Below are 19,652 nucleotides of genomic sequence, written 5' to 3'. Positions count from 1 at the left end.
TCAATATACTGTTTGAAAATAAATTCCTTCAGGTTGTGAAGAATTTTGTTAATAAAAAGAGTGGAATGCCCACAGACCATTTCTCAAAATATTACTTAATGTTGCATAATACATTTCAGAATTTATCCATTTTTAAAAGTACTGAAAAATTTCAGTAAATGTACATCTTAAATTTTAATGAAATCAGATTTGTATGAATTTTTTTTATGTGGTAATATTATATTGTATGTTCAAAACCAAAACAATTCCTGTGAGAAAGCAGCATTTGCTTAGTAGTGTAACTTTTACATTTATTTTAAAAAAAGGCAGCTCCAAGAAGTTCAATACTTGTAGCCAATAAAGAATAATCTAGTTATAGTCTACAAAAAAGTAGATGTTCTGAATGACAGTTACTGTTTAAAGGCTTTTAAAGGGAAAAAACCATCATTTTACTAAGGAAGCACAGTGTACAGAGTCTATTTGAGTATTTTCATAAAGACGTTATTAAACACATTGTAGTACAGGCACTAGCGGTGATATTTGTATTTATCATTTGTTTCATGTTAATCTGCTACCTGTTTTAAAGGCACATGCAGGAGGGAGCTCATGTGACAGACTCGACCAACTGTGGCCTTCACTCTTAACAAAGAGGTACTTTTTTTTCGAAACACAAACTTAACTTGCACTTCTAGAAATGCAGTGTAAAATACATCACGGAAATTATTTTGATACCCTGCCTGGTTTTGCACATTAGGAAATTCAAGTGGAATTACTTCACGAGGGATATAGATCTCTGGTACCACACCCCCACACTCAAAAAATGTACTTGAATTTAGGAACTGAGGAAAAACAAAAACCCGCTCAAAAAGTGGCAGTGGGGGCTTTCATTCTATGTGCTATATAGTAAAACTAGGCTTGAGCCTGTATTTGTATCACACGTGAATAAGTCAAATACACTTCCCAAAATTTTCTTGCAAGTTTTTTTAAATTATGGAAGTAATATATGATTGTCTGTCTTAATCTAGCCATAGATTTTGTTTATAACCTGTTAGAGGTTTCATGGATCATCAGAAACATCTGCTAGGTGATGAGATCCTGGATCTCAATACAAATAAGTGAAAAATACTGACTTTAAACTCAGCAATAGAAACACATTTTTGCTGCTTTCCAGAGAAAAGTGTTAGCTGTCTACCATTCCCAGTGAGTACGCAGAAAGAAATACTAGGTTACATTACATTAAAAAAAAATTTGCACTTACCTTTTTTGTGTGTTCAGCCTATCGTCTTTGACAAGATGAGGGCGTGACTATCAAAATCCTGCGCGGCCACTGCTCCTGTTACGTATCAGTCAGAAGCCTGAAAAGTTACCACGTCCCTTTGTACAACACATGGAGCTGTGGGACTTGTACGTACGTGACACAAGAAGCAGCTGTTACTTTATGAAAGGCAGGTTGTGGCCAAGTTATGGGGAAAGCTCCCACCTCTTCTCCTTTCGGCTCTGCTAAAGGCTGCTATTTAAGTTGAAAAAGACATAAATTCCACTCGGTGTCAATGCAGCTTTAGTTGCTAAATGGGTCTCATAGGTGGAATGTCAAAGTTGTTACTCCCTTAGATTTTACGGCCAGCTAGGAAAAAATTTAAATCATTTGCTATACATAGCTTTCCTCAGTAATAGCACCAGATTTTCGCTGACCTTTCCAGGATACAGTTATCATCAGCCTTAAAGTATTAGACAGCTAATACACTGTGTCACCAAGTTCTGATTTTAAATAGAAACCTTTATTTACATTATTATTAACATCCAAACACAAAAATCAGAAGAGCAGTAATACCTTACAACCAACTCTTTTATAAATCAGTCCCATGATTTTTCTGTTTTGCAAAATAAAGATACAGATATTTCAAGCAATACTTATAATGTAAACTAAACTTAAATGCAATTCTCAATACTGTATGCCTTCTCCTGAGAATTTTTAAAAATATTGCTCTCAGAATTACATGGTTTCATACTTGCTGTATCATTCTGTCATCTGGTAGTCTGCACATAAATTCTAAAATAAAACGTGTGCTAATTGGTACAACATTCAAATAGTTTTTGTCTTATGACTGAAAAATGGTCCTGGTTTTCTAACTTTAAAAGTAGTATTTTAGGCCAAGATTGGAAAACAATACTACGTACGAATTTCATAAAAACAAGGTTTCTGTGATCGAAAGAGTAACAGAGGCATGTAGCAAAATGATGCTCATTATGCAGCAGTGATCAGAGGTGGTTGTACTAGCTAACTGTTCTTTTACTGTTGAAAAATGTTACACAGGTTATTTTTTAAAAAACATTCAGAAAAATCTGCTGCTATAGAACCAGAACAGAATTGGTAGAGATATTAAATGTCAACGGATTTCAAGGTCAGTTTTATTTACTGCAGTAGGTAAGATTTTCAAACTTGATGTAGTATTTAGGATCAGTGCTGCCAAGAAAGATGTCATCAATGCATTTCAAAAATGCTCCCCTCCCCCCCTTAATCAAGTTTAAACTAAAAATCTTTGGATTCAGCAAAAAAGTAGGTACTGGAAAGCTCCAACATTCTAAACACAGATGAGAAAACGATGATCCTTTGTAACATCAGTCAGGTACCAGTTATACAGAGATGTATAAATAGAATCACTCATTTAAAAAAAAAAATTAAAAGGGCACAATGTATAAAGTAGTATGTAGTCTTAAGAGCTCACCTAATGAAAGCAATCAGGGTTTGTAGTTTTCATCAATATAATGAACAACTACAAAATATAAAGATTGTTCTACTCTGATTTAATATAAAAAGCAAGGGATTGTTGCCTTCCAACTTCAGCAGGCAGCACTTAACAAATAGATATGTTCTAAGAAATAAAAAAAGAAGATAAAAGTTCCTTAGGCTTTTAAAAGTTTTGCATTAAAAAACACACGAATTGGACTGAAGGTTTCAAATAAATACTATCACCTCATCTGTATACTCAGTACTAATTGCAGAGACAGGGTTGCATAAAGTAGACCGACTGCATCTACATTCCCTTTGGAACACAACTGGCTGTACGTATGCTAAGGATGAACTTTTTTGAGAATATTTCTAAAGTTACTTCTATTAAAATGGAAGATCACTGAATATTCTGAACAATAAAACCACCTCTTGCTTACAGTACCAAGAAGAAGCAATCAAGAACACAGATTTTTTTTTTTTTTACTCACTTGGGAGAAGTCAGTTTTCCATTACACAGTGAACAACAGAACAAAAGCACCACACATCTTTCTTAAACATTTCTGGGTCGTCCCTTGTGGAAGTTTAGAAGTTTGACTCGTAACTGCCTGAAACTGGAAAAACCGCAAAGGGATCTTCATTTCAAGGAACCAAAATAGAGGGGGGGGAAAAACCAAACCTATCAGCAAATGACATGAATAAATTTGTAACCAGACTTACTTAAATACTGATACGAGAGAAACCTGCTTAGAAAATACATTCATTACTATTAGAACACTCTAATGAGGTGCAGACATTTGGTTAAAGTGTGGCTTAATATCCTTAAAGATGTCTGGATGTCGTGTAACAACAAATATTTTGCAACAGACAAACTTTTTTGAAGAACATTTAGAATTCATTAGAATTGACCAAAAAAGACACAATCCAGATTCATCAACTGAAAAGGCAACATATTATAGAAAGACATGACTGTCATGACAAGTCATAACATCTTACAATGCAGAGCCTTTTTGTCAAATTGCCTTATGTAAAAAGAAATAACAAAGTGCTCACAGGTGGAGAAAGCATTTAACAACTGGTCTTTTATAAAAAAACTATATGTTAAAGATGTAAAAATAAATGAAGTGTTGAAGACCAAAGAAGAGAAAGATGCGGGCCAAAGTCACCCAGCTTCAAAGTCATTAAATTTAATTAAACAAAAAAAAAAAAAAAAAAAAAAAAAAATCTATTTGGACCTCAACTACACTGAGTTTACAGAAATCGATTTTGTTAAATATTTAGCTTCACAAACTCTGCAAAAATGAGTTAGTGACCTACAAAAGTCATATATATAATACATTATCTTAAAGATCGTATTTACAAAATTTATTCACAAAAAGACTGCAAAATTCTGATTCAGACTGCAGTGCCTTGCCTTGAGTTTTCTGAAGTTATTTTCAAAAAGATGAAAGATTATTGCTCTAATTTCCACACACAGAAAACATTACATTATGCAGTCTTTTCAAATAATTCTTAAGAGATTGTGTTTGAGAAGGAACACGAGTACACCCTACCTTCATATTAAGTCCTTATCAAAGATATTGCATTAATCCATTATATAGTCTTTTATAAAGTGCACTCAGCTGCACATCAATATGTAAATATTAGTCACAATTGTGTTTAAATAATTTAAATTTATTATCCTCTCTTTTTACCCCTTGGCTTCAATGGACAGGATTTTGGACTAGTATGTGCCAATTCATTTTGCACTGCTACTTTGCTTGGGAAATCCTGACTCTTGGGGGTAAGAGATTAAAAGCAGCATTTAGATTCAGGAATTAACATAAAAGAGTCAAGGCTAGGAACTACATTCTCTGTCAGATATTGTTACTAGAGAAATCAGAAAATTCTTACCACCGTGACTTCTCCAGGCACTTTTGTCTGCCTGTAGTTAAAGGGCTTTGGATAGCGACAGCAAACAGAGAAGGTATACCAGGAGTCTACCCATCCTATCTACTAAAATGCCATTGCCAAATTCACATTTCTAGAGGCAGAGCGCCAAAAATATTTATGACCTTTTCTGTACACCACAATATACAGTAATACAGAGACTGCTTCTACTAAAATGGGGTTTGTTGTTGGTTTTTGTTTTTTTTTCCCTCTGAATGAAGTAACTTAGGACATCATGGTGATTAACAGGAAAAATCACTTATTTCCGTAAGGCCAGTACTAGTTGCTGCGAAGAATGCGTAGCTTTCCTTTATAATACTAGTGCATCGTTAATACAGCGCATTCTTGTTTGAAGAAACGGTTCTAGGTGTCAGCAGTATTTCTGTTAAAGAAAAGAAGAAACAATCATCAGAGAAAATAAAAAATACCTTTGCTGAAAAAACTGGTTAACGTACTGCATTTTGAAGAGGAAAGTACTGATAGTCAATTTCTAAGCAGAACAACAGCATTTTAGTGCTCCGCTTTGAAGATAAGTTTGTAGAAAAGAAACGCTGTCCCAGAATTTCCTAAACACCTTATTTGGGTATCTTCACTGTATGACATGTGGGTTTGGAAAATCTGACACGTCACCTTCATTTTCCCCTCTTTATAACAGGTATTTGTTACATCAAGGTCCTCCAATACCTTACTTATCCCCCAGAAGTCCTCAGATTATTTTGGCTGCTTCCTTAGGTACCTTAGACAAAATTTCATGAGGTACTTTCTACTTGAATAAATTTAGCTTACCTCAATATTACGTTGCTCATCCCTTGGTATGTTGTGGAAAGATTACAGCAAAAATGTATTTAGCATTTCAGCCTTCTGTGCAGTGCCTGTTATTAGCTCACTTTTCCCTTAAGTAAGGGGCCTACATTTTCCGTAGTTTCTTGCTATGCCTACACAAGCTGTTCTAAGGTATTGTAAGGGTAAGTATCATCATCAGCTTCTGCCAGAAGGCGGCTCCTGTGCTGCCAGGATTCTTGGTCTGACTCATGAGAGCTATTATGTATAATCTTTTACGTCTGCTGAAGATGCTTTTCACAACCTCCATGTTTTGCTCTCGGGGGTTTCTCCAGGCTCAGAAGTATTTAAGCATCCTTTGTGCAGTTTAAGCCTTGATCCTACCTATGATACTTCAAAGTCAACGGCTAATCACAGCATACGGCTTGGGTTCATCATGGATTTGATTGAAATATCATCAAAAATAAGGTATCTCTTGGGACACACAAAGGGTAGGTCCACAGATGTAAATACAAACAAAACGGGGTAACTGAGGACAGGATTGTGCCAGAGGAATGGCTTGAAGCAAATTGTACTCAATGGGAAGAGAGTCAACAGATCTTTTCATCCATCTTTGTGTACAACTTACCTGGTCCGGACCCATAGGCATCCCTGACATAGGCATGGTATTAATATTCATCTGCCCAATATGGCCACTGCTGCCATTCATGTGCATCATGCTGTACGCTGCTGGATTACCTTGATGGCTGAACTGCTGCTGTGGGAAAGAACTGAAGCACAAAAGGACAAATAAAATTACCTTCCAAGAAGTTTACACATTGATACATTGCCTTCCCTGCACCAGCTGTCAACACGTGAAAGATAAGAACTATGTCGTCACCAGAAGCATAAAACTATTTTTACATTTACTTGTTTCTACCGAATATCTGTTTAACGTAGAAACAGAAATTTCCCTCCCAAAAGGAATTTTGAATTTTTAGATACGCACAGAAGTATGTGTACGCGTTTCCTATTGGAACCTTTTTGGAGGCTTCTGTTAGGGCTGTACATTGTAATACTATTCTGAAATTTTGTATTTCTCCCCCAGTTATTTTTTCAATATTCAAAGAGTGAATGCTGCTTCCAGGTACAAAGACTGCAGCGGTCCAATATGAATAAATGGAGCTAAGCATAAGATACATTTAATCAGTTATTTCCTAAACCAGAGCAGGATCAAGGACAATACAGACACTAGAGCTCTAATTATTTTTCCCTCTTCTAAATCCTTTTCCTACTACAAGCTATTTAACATAGCTTCTACTTTTGACAAAATGAAAGACAATTTTTAAGCTACAGGTTACAGCTGTATAGAAGTTCACCTGCTCCTGGCCATGCTTCCCGACGGCCAGCCCTTCATCTCGGGGGACTGGTACATTGTTGCTGTCTGAGGATGCTGCATCATAGGATTCTGGGCGGGTCCAATTCTTGATGACATCATTGGGTTGGGAGGGCTTGATACTCTGCTAAACGCAGGATCAGGTTGTTGGCTTATTCCTTAAAAGACGAAGGACAGACAATATACTTCAGTTATCATCACCTAGTACTTTTAGTTTATCTTCTTGCAATGATGGGAAGGGAAGAAGTCATCCTTTTTCAGAATGATCGGTATTTAGGTAGTTTGGATTAATAATAAATGAAGAAAGGGAAAAGAACACCAGACAGACAAAAAAACCCACGTTAGTACCAGTACCATAATTCGGTGGATAGGGGAATTGCTGTGGAGGAACTTGAGCCATCGGAGGGCCTGTCAAAGCACTATCCATGCTTCCTGAGGCAGTCACATTTGGTGGTGGACTGAAGGCCTGAGGTTGCTGTTGCTGCTGCATCATCATTGCCATCCTCTGTTGTCTAAAATGATGACTTATTAGCTCCCTGTTACGCTGAGCCACCATTTGAGCATTAAGAAAACCTTGCTGCTATCCCCCAAAGAAAAGAAAAATCATATTAGAAAACATTTTTCCAAATGAAATCATGTCAGAGTCAATCAAACCACCTACACTCTTTCTAACTCTAAGACCCAGCCTATCCATTACCAGAACAGAAAGTTAAGCAAACCCACAGCCAGTACAAAAATCGTCAAAATCTCAGACAAAGGTTTTCATTAAGTTAGCGCTAAACAAATGATAAAGTAGATTGTATGTCATATCCTACATGGAAAAGACTATTGGCACACCGTACTGATAGCATGACCTAATGAACAAATCTCTCTGAAATCTTATAAATAAGAGAGGTAAAAAAACATCTTTTTCTAGTTGTACAGGGTAAAAAAAACAGACAAAAAGGAATGCTGTGGAACCATGAAAGAAGGTCCAAATTCTAAACAGACGTGTACAAGATGTGTCTATCTAAAAACTACTGTTTCAGATGGCTAGTGTAATAATTACCTACCTGTGATCCCACCTGTGGCTGCATAACTGGTCTCATCACTGAGGTATTGCCACTGACTGGATTTTCCATTTTCATTTCAAGCGCTTGACGGGTCTGATTCATAAACTTGGAAAAAGACATTTTAGCACTATTAGCCTGAAAATACCAGTATCTGAACAAAGTAATGGCAACTCCTCCAAAAAACATTCTTTACAAACCTCTTGAATCCATAAAGTGCAACAGTTAACTTTTGCCTTGTTTCATCTACCTGAGGTACCAAACTATTTGGTTGAGCAGCTCAAACACACACAAAAAGAAAAACCATCCAAACAGTGCAGCACTAACTGGCTTTTTTTTTTTTTTCCTTCCCTCAAAATTAGCACTTTTTAAGAATAAATATATAGCAGACTATCTATTTGTTCCAAATCATGTTTTGGGCAGAAAATGATAAAATTGTGTCTCCTTCCCTCTCTATCACAAAACCCCAAAGCCACACAGATTGAATTAGTGTCACAGAACAACCAAGAGAGAACGCAGTGTTTCCTAAGGATTAAACATCACCATTCCATGTCACACAGCACTATCTCACGTTTCCGAGTTTTATTTGTACATTGTATTTGATATCAGGACTGTATTTTCACACGGGGACTTCAAAGTTGAAATCATGCAGCAATTTTTTAAGCAGTGCTTTCAACCCAGTGTCAAGATCTACATGGCTGTATCACCTCTCTCACCTTTCATCCTAAGAAAATACCTAAAATGACATCAAATCAATAAATGGAAAGCAAGCCCGTATTTCAATAAGTCCAAATGGTTAGTTAGAAAACAGTCAAAAAGAAGTAGCATTTGATGTGCAGGAGAAATGCAGCTGCCCATTTAATGATATCAGTGAGATTCAGAAAAAATACTACCTCTTAACATGGATAAAGAGATCATCCAGAGCTACGTAGTACAAGAGGACTGGTTTAAGTAGCAATGATGTTGTGTGCTGCAGGAACCAATCCAATCTGTAGCTAAGGAGGCTGATGAAGGAGAAACACCTGTCCTAATAAAGGTTCTTTCACTCCTACAGCCATTAGGCACTCAGTGTGACAAGCACTGTCAAAATGCAAGATCCGTCCCTTTCAATCATCTGCTGTAACGCCAATTTTCGTATTTGTGAAGCAACACAATTCAGTGTGCACCTTATTCCATTCCGAAACAAGAAGAAAGTGTAAACGCAGGAGCAAAAGATTACCTGCTGCCCCTGAAGCCTCTGCTGGAGCTGCATGCGGAGCTGCTTTGGTGTGCTGGTTCGAGGTCTCATCACATTTGCTCTAGGATGCATGCTTTGAAGTGGAAAATTGCTCTGCTGGCTCATCTGATTCATCACTGAATTAAAGGATGGCTGTTGTCCCTGAATGTTACTGAAACCTCCTGGCATTGCTGCCCCTTGCCCTTGATAGGGCTGGCCATATAACGAAGGCTTCTGGTCAATCATAACTGAAGATTCCTGACCTTGAAATGAATCTTGTTTGGGTTCCAAAGCTTGTCCCTTCAACAGATACAAAAGTGTTTTCACTAGCAGTATATTCTTTAAGTAGGAATTCCTAAAGAAACAATAAAGCTAACACAGCGTAGAACAACCAATAGTTTCTTGGGTAGAACATAGCATGGACAGATTACTATTAGTTTTGTCTTCAGACAAATGAAATAGCAAAAGTTATTATTAATAATAATAAATTTTTTTTAAATCACTTCTGCTGCACACTGCTTACACAGGCAGACCAGTGTCATTATTCAAGCCCTTCCGCACTTCTAAACTGCTATTTGTACAAACGACAATGTGATTTTATGTTTTTTAGCAAGTTCTGAATTATTCATAGAATTTCTCTGTCCTATTTGCTAGCCGTGCGAATACAAGCTGGAACTGGAGGAGATGGAAGTGTCCCACTCACTAACACGTCACTGCCAGTCAAATATTTCACAAGCCAGGCTCACTTGACAATAGTTATACTAAAGAAACCCAACACAATTCTCTGCTTATAGAATTATAATGATTTACATCCAAAACCACCCCCCCTATATACCAAGGCATATTACAATAAACTCAGATAAGAAGATGCCGTTTTATGTTTTTGTAATGCACAAGAAATTCAATCAATACTGAGCTTCTCCAATGAAAATCACTACTCAATGTAGATGCTTCCAAAGGCAGATTTAGGAAAACGAAGACAAGGAAGTGAGGAGACACAGTGAGTGAGGAGGCCCTCTTCACTTTCTTTTCAAGTAATAAAATAATACAGGTTTTTGGAAAATAAATGGCCAAAATCTCTGTTTACTTACTTGGTTTACAAGATCAGGAATTCCTAACGCTCTGTCAATTTCTTCCAGACCTGTGACGTCCGTATTACTCAGCAATGTGTGCAGCTGATCCAAAAGTGCTCTTTCATCGTTCTGGCCTTCCACATTTGGTGCCGGACATAAGAGGTCATCCAAAGAGTTTCTAACTAATTGTCTATAAATATAAAAACATTACAACCATTATGGACTATAAAGGCACATACGTGGGTTTTATATAATATATTGACCTGGAGATGATTAAGTACTATAATCACCCAGAAGACTGGAGTAAGACTTAAGTTCTTAAGTCCCAAAGTTAGGTCCTAAAATGTCCAGTCACCTGCCATCTATCCCTGAACACACGTAAATTCTGTTTTCTCCTGGCTTCTGCATGTGCCACAAAGACGTAATTTCAGATTTTCCCCCCTCTTTTCTCCGTGCCTCCCAACTCAAGGATTGATTTTGTTAGCAATGCCTTTTGTGGAGCTGGGTTAAAAGATACCCAGTGTCATGAGAAAACAGCAGCAGAAATGGAAATAGATTCTGACTCCAATCTGTTATCCCCACTGTATATGCTACATTAAATTTTTTTCCAGGTCTTAAATTCTTCTGACAAACAGTGAACAGCTGTATTTAAACTTATCTTAAAACCTTCCCCAATTCTACCTGTTTTGTGAACCCCGCGATGCTTGCTCCATGGACAGCATGTTGTCAGGCCACGATCCTGGTTGGTTAGATGGTCCTGGCTGTCCATACGGATTCCCCCCCATGCCAATGTTTATCTCACTTGGCCCTGCAAGGTAAAACGTTTGTGTGGTTTTTAAAAACAAAAGGTGTCATCTTGCTCTCCCAGTGTTCACATAAAGCATTGTGGATGATCACACAAATTGTCAAGCAGCTTCACGAGCTTTCCATTAGCATGTTTTGAAGTGTATACATACATAAACTCACACTCAAGATAATTTCAGAAATATAATAGACCACAGATTTAAATATGACAGTGATCTAAAGCTGCTACCCTGTTAGAGGAGAATTGCTATTTCTAATCCTTAAGCCCCTAAAATAGGAACTTGACAGATACGGCAACTTTACATCCAAAAAAAAAAAAAAAAAGAGTTTTCTGGCCGATGAAATCTGGGTACTAGTAAATATACATTGTCATAGTGATATCAACAACATTTGGCATTTTAAATTGCAAAACAGGGTGAAAATCCAAAGAAACAGAAGGTACATACTAGCGTTTTGCTCTTTGGGAGCGTGGCTTTCCTTCTACCTATTCAGAGACATACAGCACTACATAGGAGAGTTGTGTCATGCCATTATTTCCCAATATTTGTAGGAATCACCTAGCAATAACGATTTCTAGGAAGCTAAGCTGAAGAATTCTGACTCAGTCAGGGCTGCACAAATTTCTTCCTGACTTAGCCTTATATCTACATGTCACATTGAAACAGTGAGTCTGCCTAGGAGAACTGGTAACAGCCCTGCTAGACTTCCATGATAAAAAAGGAATGCCACTGTCTATTTCGGCCCTTTTTGCACATGCCAGCATTAGCACATTAGACAGGACAATTTCAGCTCCAGGATAAACCTTTGTTAGAGATGTAGAATAGAAAAAAACCACAGGCTTTAAGAGTCTCTTCATGTTTTAGACATGCAGCTTATTTTCTCCCATGCAAACATGAATACTTAAAAGAGAACCTGTATTTGCAATGTGGTTTTATATGAAATCTGGATACTCCATGTGAGAAGAATTTTGAAATACTTAAGAAAAAGCTTTAAAAAACCCTGATTACCAAGAAGTTAACAGCAAAAAAACCCATCTATATCAAGTACAATGAATTAAATTAATCAGAATACTGGTATCTTCAAATATAATCATAGATGGCATTTAGTTCCTGGAATTTAGCAGAGAAGTACTGCACTAAAGAAATACACAGAAATTATCCCCCAAAACTCTGGAGACTCAGTATGAGTTATCTGTGCATGAAACACACAGATATCACCAGAAGAAAACAAAAAGAACACCAAAAAGTCATCAAATGTCCCAGTCGGGGAACAATAACAGTCTTTACCTCAAGAAGCCTTTGGACGGAAAGCTAGTATTCTACCAAAACCAAAAAGATTCTGATGATGCATGCTTACTGAGAAAGTAGTGAGATTGTGCTAAGTAGGACAATAAAAAGTAAAGAACTTACTCATGTGAATCATTTGCTGTGGTAGCATTGGTCTTGTACCAGGTATGCTGTTAGAGCGAACGGGCAGCCCAGACATAGAGCCACCCACCGTGGGTCTGGGCAGGGACGCGCTGAACTCGGGTCCTGCTCTCAACAGCGAAGCAGAACTTGTAGGTTCCAACCTGTTCACCTTTGAGTTTGGCAAACCCCAGTCTGCGGACTGATGCTGATTCATCGCTACATTTCTGTTGGGAGCACTTGCTATAATGAAGAGCAGAAAACACAATAATTTTTCATCTAGAATACATTACACATATTTTGGGTTTAGAATTATTTTTATGGGGTTTAGTTTTGTGTTACCAACAAGGACACCTGCCAATGACAGAGCAATTCGTTGAACTCCTACAAAAACATCTAAAGCTTACCATGCCATGTTCTAAATCATCAAACAACTATATATCTAAACATACTAATGACTGACTGCCATTGTGACCTGTGCTTGCTTCTATATATCAAAAACATATGTTGAATTCAAAACTCAAAATAGTAAAAAACAATTTAACTACTAAACAAAGTAAAGTACTGGTAACAATACACAGATAGTAAACAGCTATGTTCTTATTATTTTAGCTAGGGATAATAATTAAGAAGTATTTATATGCTGATGGTAAAATTAATATTCTTTAACGTTAAGGTTTCTTCCAACCAAAAATCATATTATAATCTTGCAACCTTTTTTACATAAAAGCTTTTTCCTTTACAATGAGATCTATTTGTACACAATCAACAAACCCAGATTTGCTCCAAAATTTTCCTGGTTTTCAATCATTCTTGGACTTCCACCCATCAAGTTTTGCTTTTGTAACATGGAGAACGCATTGACATTCCTCACTGGAGCACCTGAGCCCACAGGGTTGTCTAAAGACATGGCTCTGTTGAAAGCTGGGCGGTTAGTCTGCACAGACTGGGGACTCCTCATACCTGTTAAAGAATTAAAAGATGCATGCAACTGTACATTTTAAATAGAAAGTACCATTAATGACTTAAATAAGTCTGATCTATTTATGGGCACATATATTTGACCTTCAACAAGCCAGGAATAGTTATTTCGCTTATGTTCTCGCTACACAAATCACATTTTGAGTACATAGTTAGGACCTTTTACATGAAGAGCCAAATGCAGTTCTCTTTGGCCCTAGACATAAAAAGGTTCATTTTAATTTAAGTTCTGTCATGAACCATGTTTTTAACATTTTGAAACACACTAGTATTACAGACTCCTTGATATATGTGAGTGGACTGCCCAGCCTTTGGAGAACTCTGACATGGAGATCGAACAAGTCAAATGGTTCTGTTTGGAACAGGCTGAATCCAGACGCAGTGTGTTCCTGAGCACAGCGTCCTACGGGGACTAATTAACCAGAAATCACTGTGCTCCACAGCCAGTAGTGTCAGCGGCCTTACGTGTTCTTGTACCTGTTTTTACATTTTTCATTATCCATGTTTCACCTCCGTAGGTTACCTCAGCAATCTACTGCCCTGTATAATCAAGAGATGACCAACGTCATAAAAGGAAGTGACAACTGCAATGACGCTGGTCTATTAGCAAGGTTATCTTTCCCTCCTACTCGGCTTCCTCCTAAGGAAGGGCATTCCTTTCAATGTCGAGGAGGAGTACTGATTAGAGTTTGCAGGTCACAAGATGTTTTCGCATAGAATAAGTCGGAAATCAAAAGCTTGCCACCAGTCCCATATTATTTCCCTAGTCATCTGTCAGGAACAAAAATTCTCAATTTTAATTTACAACTCACAAAACGTTTTTCCTGACGTCTTGTCTCTGAGAAATCCACGTTAGACAAAACCAGAAGAAACCATAAAATAAGGACCTTAAGTTAACGTCATTGTGTATATAGTAGATGAGTGCTGTCAAGACAGCTAATAGTGTACCTAATAGCCTATGAAAGCATAGCATAATTAGCCATTTTGCATTACATTTGTCCTTGAAGATACAGGAGAGCAAGAAAGTATTCTCTAAGGATTTGAGGATGCATTATGTTTACATCAGGTAAGAAGAAAACCCTAATTTTAAAACCAAAGTGATATTAGATTAAATTCCTTACCCAATAGGGCATTTCCTTGAAATAATGCTTGCTTTGTTCCAAGGTTATTTCCATTTGCAGACATAGCATTATTGTAAAACTCTGAACTAGTCAGATCACCTAGAATTGCATCCAAATTATCCAAGTCTCCACTCATCTGAAAAAGACGCAGTAAAATACCAAGGTTATTTACTGTCATATGGCTATCCTTCAGCTTTTACTTAGCTCCTCGCTAATTTTAAAAGACATAACTGGGAGACAAATGTTTTAGTTCACTGACAGTACCTTGGGCTATCTCTTAATTTCCAAAGAACTTTAGATATCATTTAGTTACTTTTTTTTTTTTTTTTAGAGTATTTTGCTTGGCTAATTTTGAGAATTAGGAGAAACTGGAGGTACACATAAATAAAACAAAAAGCACTTCTGAATATAAACGTTTCAGTCATCACAAATTACAAAGATAAAAACACTAATGAGAGCAAACAACGTCAAGAATATGTACCATTCAGTGATAAATAATGTATGTGTCATATACAAGAAGTCTAATTTGATCACTGGTATACACAACACCACATGAAAAGTACCCACAGATTCTTCTGGTCAATTGGAGCCCTCACCTTCTTTAAAAATTTATCTTTAAATCAAATGCAGTTTTAACAGAAAAAGAATTGCATATATAGTGGATTCATATCTTCACAAAACAAGCCTCGCTGAATATGTTAATTAGATCTCAAGATCAAGTACTGAAACTACGCTTTGGGTACTATTACACAGTTGTTAGCGACTTTCCTGTAAGTGGTACTCAAAAAAAATGTTATAAGGTGTTTCATTTATAGTCAGCCATTAGCTAATATAAAAATTGTGCAGTAATTTTGTATTTACATAGTTATGACTGACTTGGGAAATCCAGGTTCTAAGAAATCAACATGTTTTCAGTAAACTCTGCCATACTGACCAGTATTATTTACTTTGAAGCAGTTCCAAATGCGACTTAGGAACTAAATATAAAAGAAATATTACCTACACTTTATAATTTTAAGAACAGCTGTCCCTAACAAGTGTACTGCTGCTTTCAGGAGAGTTGTTCCATGGTGATATAGTTTGCTATATCATGACATTTCTTGGAATTTGAACTCTAGCATTGAAACAAGTAAATATACATATATTTATTTGAATGCTGAATATATATGTATTTGGAACAACATTTTCCCTCATTTAAGGGGGGGGGGGGGGGGGGGGGGGGGGGGAGTGCTAAAACCAATGAATGAACCAAACCCAATCTATAGCTATGTTAAGTATTACACATTTTTGTGTACTGTTTATATTTTCAAAACAAAATCATGTTTTACCTTTTGCTATTGTATTGCCAACTAATTACAGAGGCAGTTACAGCTCCATTTCCTAGTAAGCCATAAAAATAAACACGTGCTATGTGAAATGTTAAAGATCTGATTTTAAGGAATAATTTGTAAATATACACTACCTTAATCGTACCACACCTTAAAAGATCACATTAGCCCAGGACTTCAATACAGCACATTTGGTTATATACATATCCTGTAGTTCTCTTTGTTTGTGCTTTTTCAGTTAGAATAATACCTGAGCGTATAGTTTCACACCATTTGCACAGAACTTTCTTAGAAACGTTTACACACACATACTAAAAAGAGTGTTCTATATTTAGCCATTCACTGTAATAAGAAAATACAGGTTTGTTCACTACCATCATTTTACATTATACTGTACCTCCTCCGCCGGTTCCGTTTTTATTTTCATCTCTTTTTCTTGACTAGAAGTAGGAATTGTAGAACTACTGCATTGTCCCATTTTATTATCCACACTTTCTACTTTAGGTTTCAACTCTTTGGAAAGCGGGTCCTTAACATCATCTTTATCTAACAGATATCTTAGTAAAGCATTGTTTTCCTTCTTCTTTGGGCTCAGTTGTTCCTGTTTGACAGTGCCTTCTCCACAGGGGGCTGTATTACTAGCATCATGATACGTGTCTTTACCAGTAGCTTCAGCTGTGATCTTGGCTACCTCTGCAGGAGAATTACCATTCTGCAACAATTTATGTAAAATCCTATGCTTCTCTTGCAGGAGCGACCCATGCATATTTGAGGAGGAAGATACCCCTCCAGATGTTGACGAGGAAACTCCTGAAGGACTGGTAACGTTGGTAGAAGATTCTTTACAATTTGAGTCTAAAGGTGAGTTTGATGCTGTAGAATGTCCTCTTTCATCTGAGGAGCATGTGAGTAGCTGAAGCAGTTTTTTATGCCCTTTGCTTTCAGATGGTCCTCTCTGACTTTCAGATGCCTCCAGATTTCCCTCTTTACTATCTTTTTCACTAAGGAGATCCTTGCTGTTTGACTGGCAGATGGAACTTTCCACTTGGTTTTGTTCACAATACAAACCAGAAGGGCTTTTGGAGTCCTGGGTACTCGTTTTACTTTGCTGAGCTATGCTCATGTTTGGGGAATTATCCAATTTTGGACCCGGTGAAGAAAGTGTTGATAAAAGGGAAGTTCCAACACCCTCACTAATGGCTTGAAGAGCACTAAGAGAACTGCTAGAGAAAGCGCTGTTGCCGGTGTTGCTGGCAGATCCCATTGGAGAATGCATACCTGTATCACGTGACAGAGATCAAACTTATTAGACTACAGTACTGTCTGTATCTACTTTTCTTTTGGATTATGTATGACTGCCACATTGAGTTAATTATTTTAAAATAAATTTTCACCATGAAACTAGGTATACTACATTTAAGTATCACACGCAAGGTCACATAGAACTGTTAAAAAAGGATGAAAGATGGAATTCAGATAAAAGTGGGAAAAGATAGCTTAAAAAAAAGCGCTTACAGCAAAAATAAAATACCTGTAACTGGAGAAAACTGGTGTGAACTCATTTTTGGACTTCCTCGATTCCTAGGAGATATCATTAGATTCTGTTGGTTGGAAGTTAAACCAGGACTACCATGTGGTGGGCTACTTATATTTAACCCATAACTGTTGTTCTGATAAGCAGAGGACTGCATTCCAGGTCCAGAGTTCACTGGCCCCATATTACCAGGGCCTCCATATCGAGTGCTGCTGAGCTGACCCACTGCATTGGGATCTCCCATACCATAGCTCCTGTTCTGCATTGGCATGCCTTGACCAGGTGACATGTTCATAAGACCACCAACAGAATTTGTGTTTCCAGCCACAGGTGTTCTGATGTTTTGCCCAACTGAATTAGGATTTGGCCGATATCCATTTTGTTCTCTGTAAGTTCAACAACATCCCCAGAAATCCCAAGAAAACAAATTAAAACCTGATTTGGAATCAAGTGCTACAAAGACAGAATAACATTATTAAATAATTTTCCAAATATTTTTTCAAAAATAGCAGTGAGAATTCAAGCTTCCACAAAAGCAGAACTAAGCCATGCCACTCATTTATTCATTACAGAAGTGCTTGGTCCTTTAGGTGATTTGAGTTGTAAGTACATACAATATCACCCCTTCAAAAGGCTTTCATCAGCAGTCATTAGTCAGATTTATCAGTTTAAACATCTTCCTTCTTTTACTCCCTTCCTGAGTCAATGCATGACACCGTTCTACTGTGCACACTAATGATGCGCTGAACAATCTCAGCTACTCATTTTTCAGCATCTGGAGGCACTTTAATGCCAGAAGCAGACAGATTCCCTCCAGAGTGGCATTTCAATTATTCTTGCAATCAACAAGAACAGGTCACAGGAAGTGCTATTTAAGGTACATTTAACTGAGTCATCAATGATGCATCTGAGGGGGTTTTGTTGTCTTTTTAATTGCTCTGCAATTAAAAAGAGTAAGATAAAGCATGTAACTGAGCATTTCTATTTTCAGTGTTTCTTCATTATAAATGTCAACCCAAAAGAATAATGAATACATAATACAGGCTCCATGCAGGTATTGAGGAAAAACCTCTCTTTTGACTGTGACTGTCTTTCTGCCACACAGTTAAGCTGGGAGCGTCAGTGTTAGGTTGACACATTTATTTGTATGCTATGCAACTCAGCTTCCCAAGTTATTCCCCCTCTGTTTGAATTTTCATCAGATAAAATATTTTGGTATACTATTTTTTTCAGGTACCTTCAAGGTCAGATATATTTTTAAAAGCTATGACACTTAAATGACAAACAGATACCACTGATTTCACCTTTGAAGAAAGTGGGTAGAGACAAATCCATGGCGGTCGTTAGTTACAGGATTTCGAAATAGTTTACTCTTTGTTTGCGCTGTCACTATAGTACCATCCGCTAAAGAAAACCGATACAATGGTGTTTCAGCATGACCTTGTGTATAAGCTGTAAAGGAAATACACAAATATAGTTCGTATTTAAAAACCCAAGAATTATTAATATGCATTCTACAGATTTTTAACACCATACCCTTCATTTGCTGAAGGCAGGGGGCGGGGGGGGAGAGTGTGTGTGAGAGAATGAGCGAGAGTGAGCGAGTGTTCTACATTTGTTAACAGACTTCCAAGGCTAGGTTAGTAGGTTTCCATGGCTTCTCCTTGGGGAGAAGTGACTAATCAACACTTAAATATTAATTGCACTAAAATATACAGGTAATTAATATGGAATAGAAATGAAACTTGGAAGCCTTCAGATGAAGTATTTTTAAGTTTAGAAGTTTAAGAGTTTTATTTCAAGCAAAAAATTGTGGAAACCATTACTTTTACTCTGAGCTCCAAATTCCTTGTTAATTTAGGATTTATTTAATCAGTTAAGTCAAAGAACTTCCAATGGAATGGAAACTCCATTTTCTGCCAGTATGAGTTTCTCCTTATTTAATATCCCCTCTACTTGAATTACTTTGTGAATCCTTCAAAAAGACTAGAGTTCAGAAAACTTAGAAAACGTCATCTTTCTTACTGAAGACCGTGGCTGTACTTCACTTTATCTATCAAGGTTATCAAATTAGCATTACAAAATACATAACACTGGAACACTGAAAATATTTTGAACGCTTGTGCCTTGAATAAGAAAAAGGCATCAACACAACTGTTACCACTTTCAGTGAGCTATCCTTTAACAAAAGAAAGGATGAATTAAAATAAAAAGAAAGTCAAACTAGTGTTAAACAAAAATAACAAGCTAATGATAATTAAGCATTACATGTTATTACAGAAATATAGCTGTCACTGTCATTGCTATATCCATCTGTGGAAAAACAGCTTACTTCAGGCTCCCAGATCA

The 19,652-nt window shown here is 37.0% G+C and overlaps 1 protein-coding gene across 1 annotated transcript in view; it reads right to left on the bottom strand.

Moving 5' to 3' along the window:
• Window positions 1-3,944: 3,944 nt before the first annotated feature.
• The window catches only part of NCOA3 (nuclear receptor coactivator 3), an 84,566-nt gene continuing 68,858 nt past the window's right edge, over window positions 3,945-19,652 (bottom strand). The window contains exons 11-24 of the mRNA XM_050907568.1: window positions 18,608-18,755; window positions 17,301-17,689; window positions 16,167-17,047; window positions 14,442-14,577; window positions 13,110-13,302; window positions 12,343-12,578; window positions 10,811-10,937; window positions 10,148-10,319; window positions 9,060-9,356; window positions 7,844-7,948; window positions 7,146-7,368; window positions 6,775-6,949; window positions 6,045-6,186; window positions 3,945-5,018 (exon numbers count right to left, since the gene is read on the bottom strand). Coding sequence (XP_050763525.1) covers window positions 5,007-5,018; window positions 6,045-6,186; window positions 6,775-6,949; window positions 7,146-7,368; window positions 7,844-7,948; window positions 9,060-9,356; window positions 10,148-10,319; window positions 10,811-10,937; window positions 12,343-12,578; window positions 13,110-13,302; window positions 14,442-14,577; window positions 16,167-17,047; window positions 17,301-17,689; window positions 18,608-18,755 — 3,236 coding nt within the window. The 3' untranslated portion in view covers window positions 3,945-5,006. The remainder of the gene's footprint in view (window positions 5,019-6,044; window positions 6,187-6,774; window positions 6,950-7,145; window positions 7,369-7,843; window positions 7,949-9,059; window positions 9,357-10,147; window positions 10,320-10,810; window positions 10,938-12,342; window positions 12,579-13,109; window positions 13,303-14,441; window positions 14,578-16,166; window positions 17,048-17,300; window positions 17,690-18,607; window positions 18,756-19,652) is intronic.

The sequence above is a fragment of the Gymnogyps californianus genome, chromosome 17 (genome assembly GCF_018139145.2).
Source record: "Gymnogyps californianus isolate 813 chromosome 17, ASM1813914v2, whole genome shotgun sequence".
NCBI lineage: Eukaryota > Metazoa > Chordata > Aves > Accipitriformes > Cathartidae > Gymnogyps > Gymnogyps californianus.
Note: the sequence above shows the minus strand (reverse complement) of the source record. Positions and strands in the feature narration are given on the sequence as shown.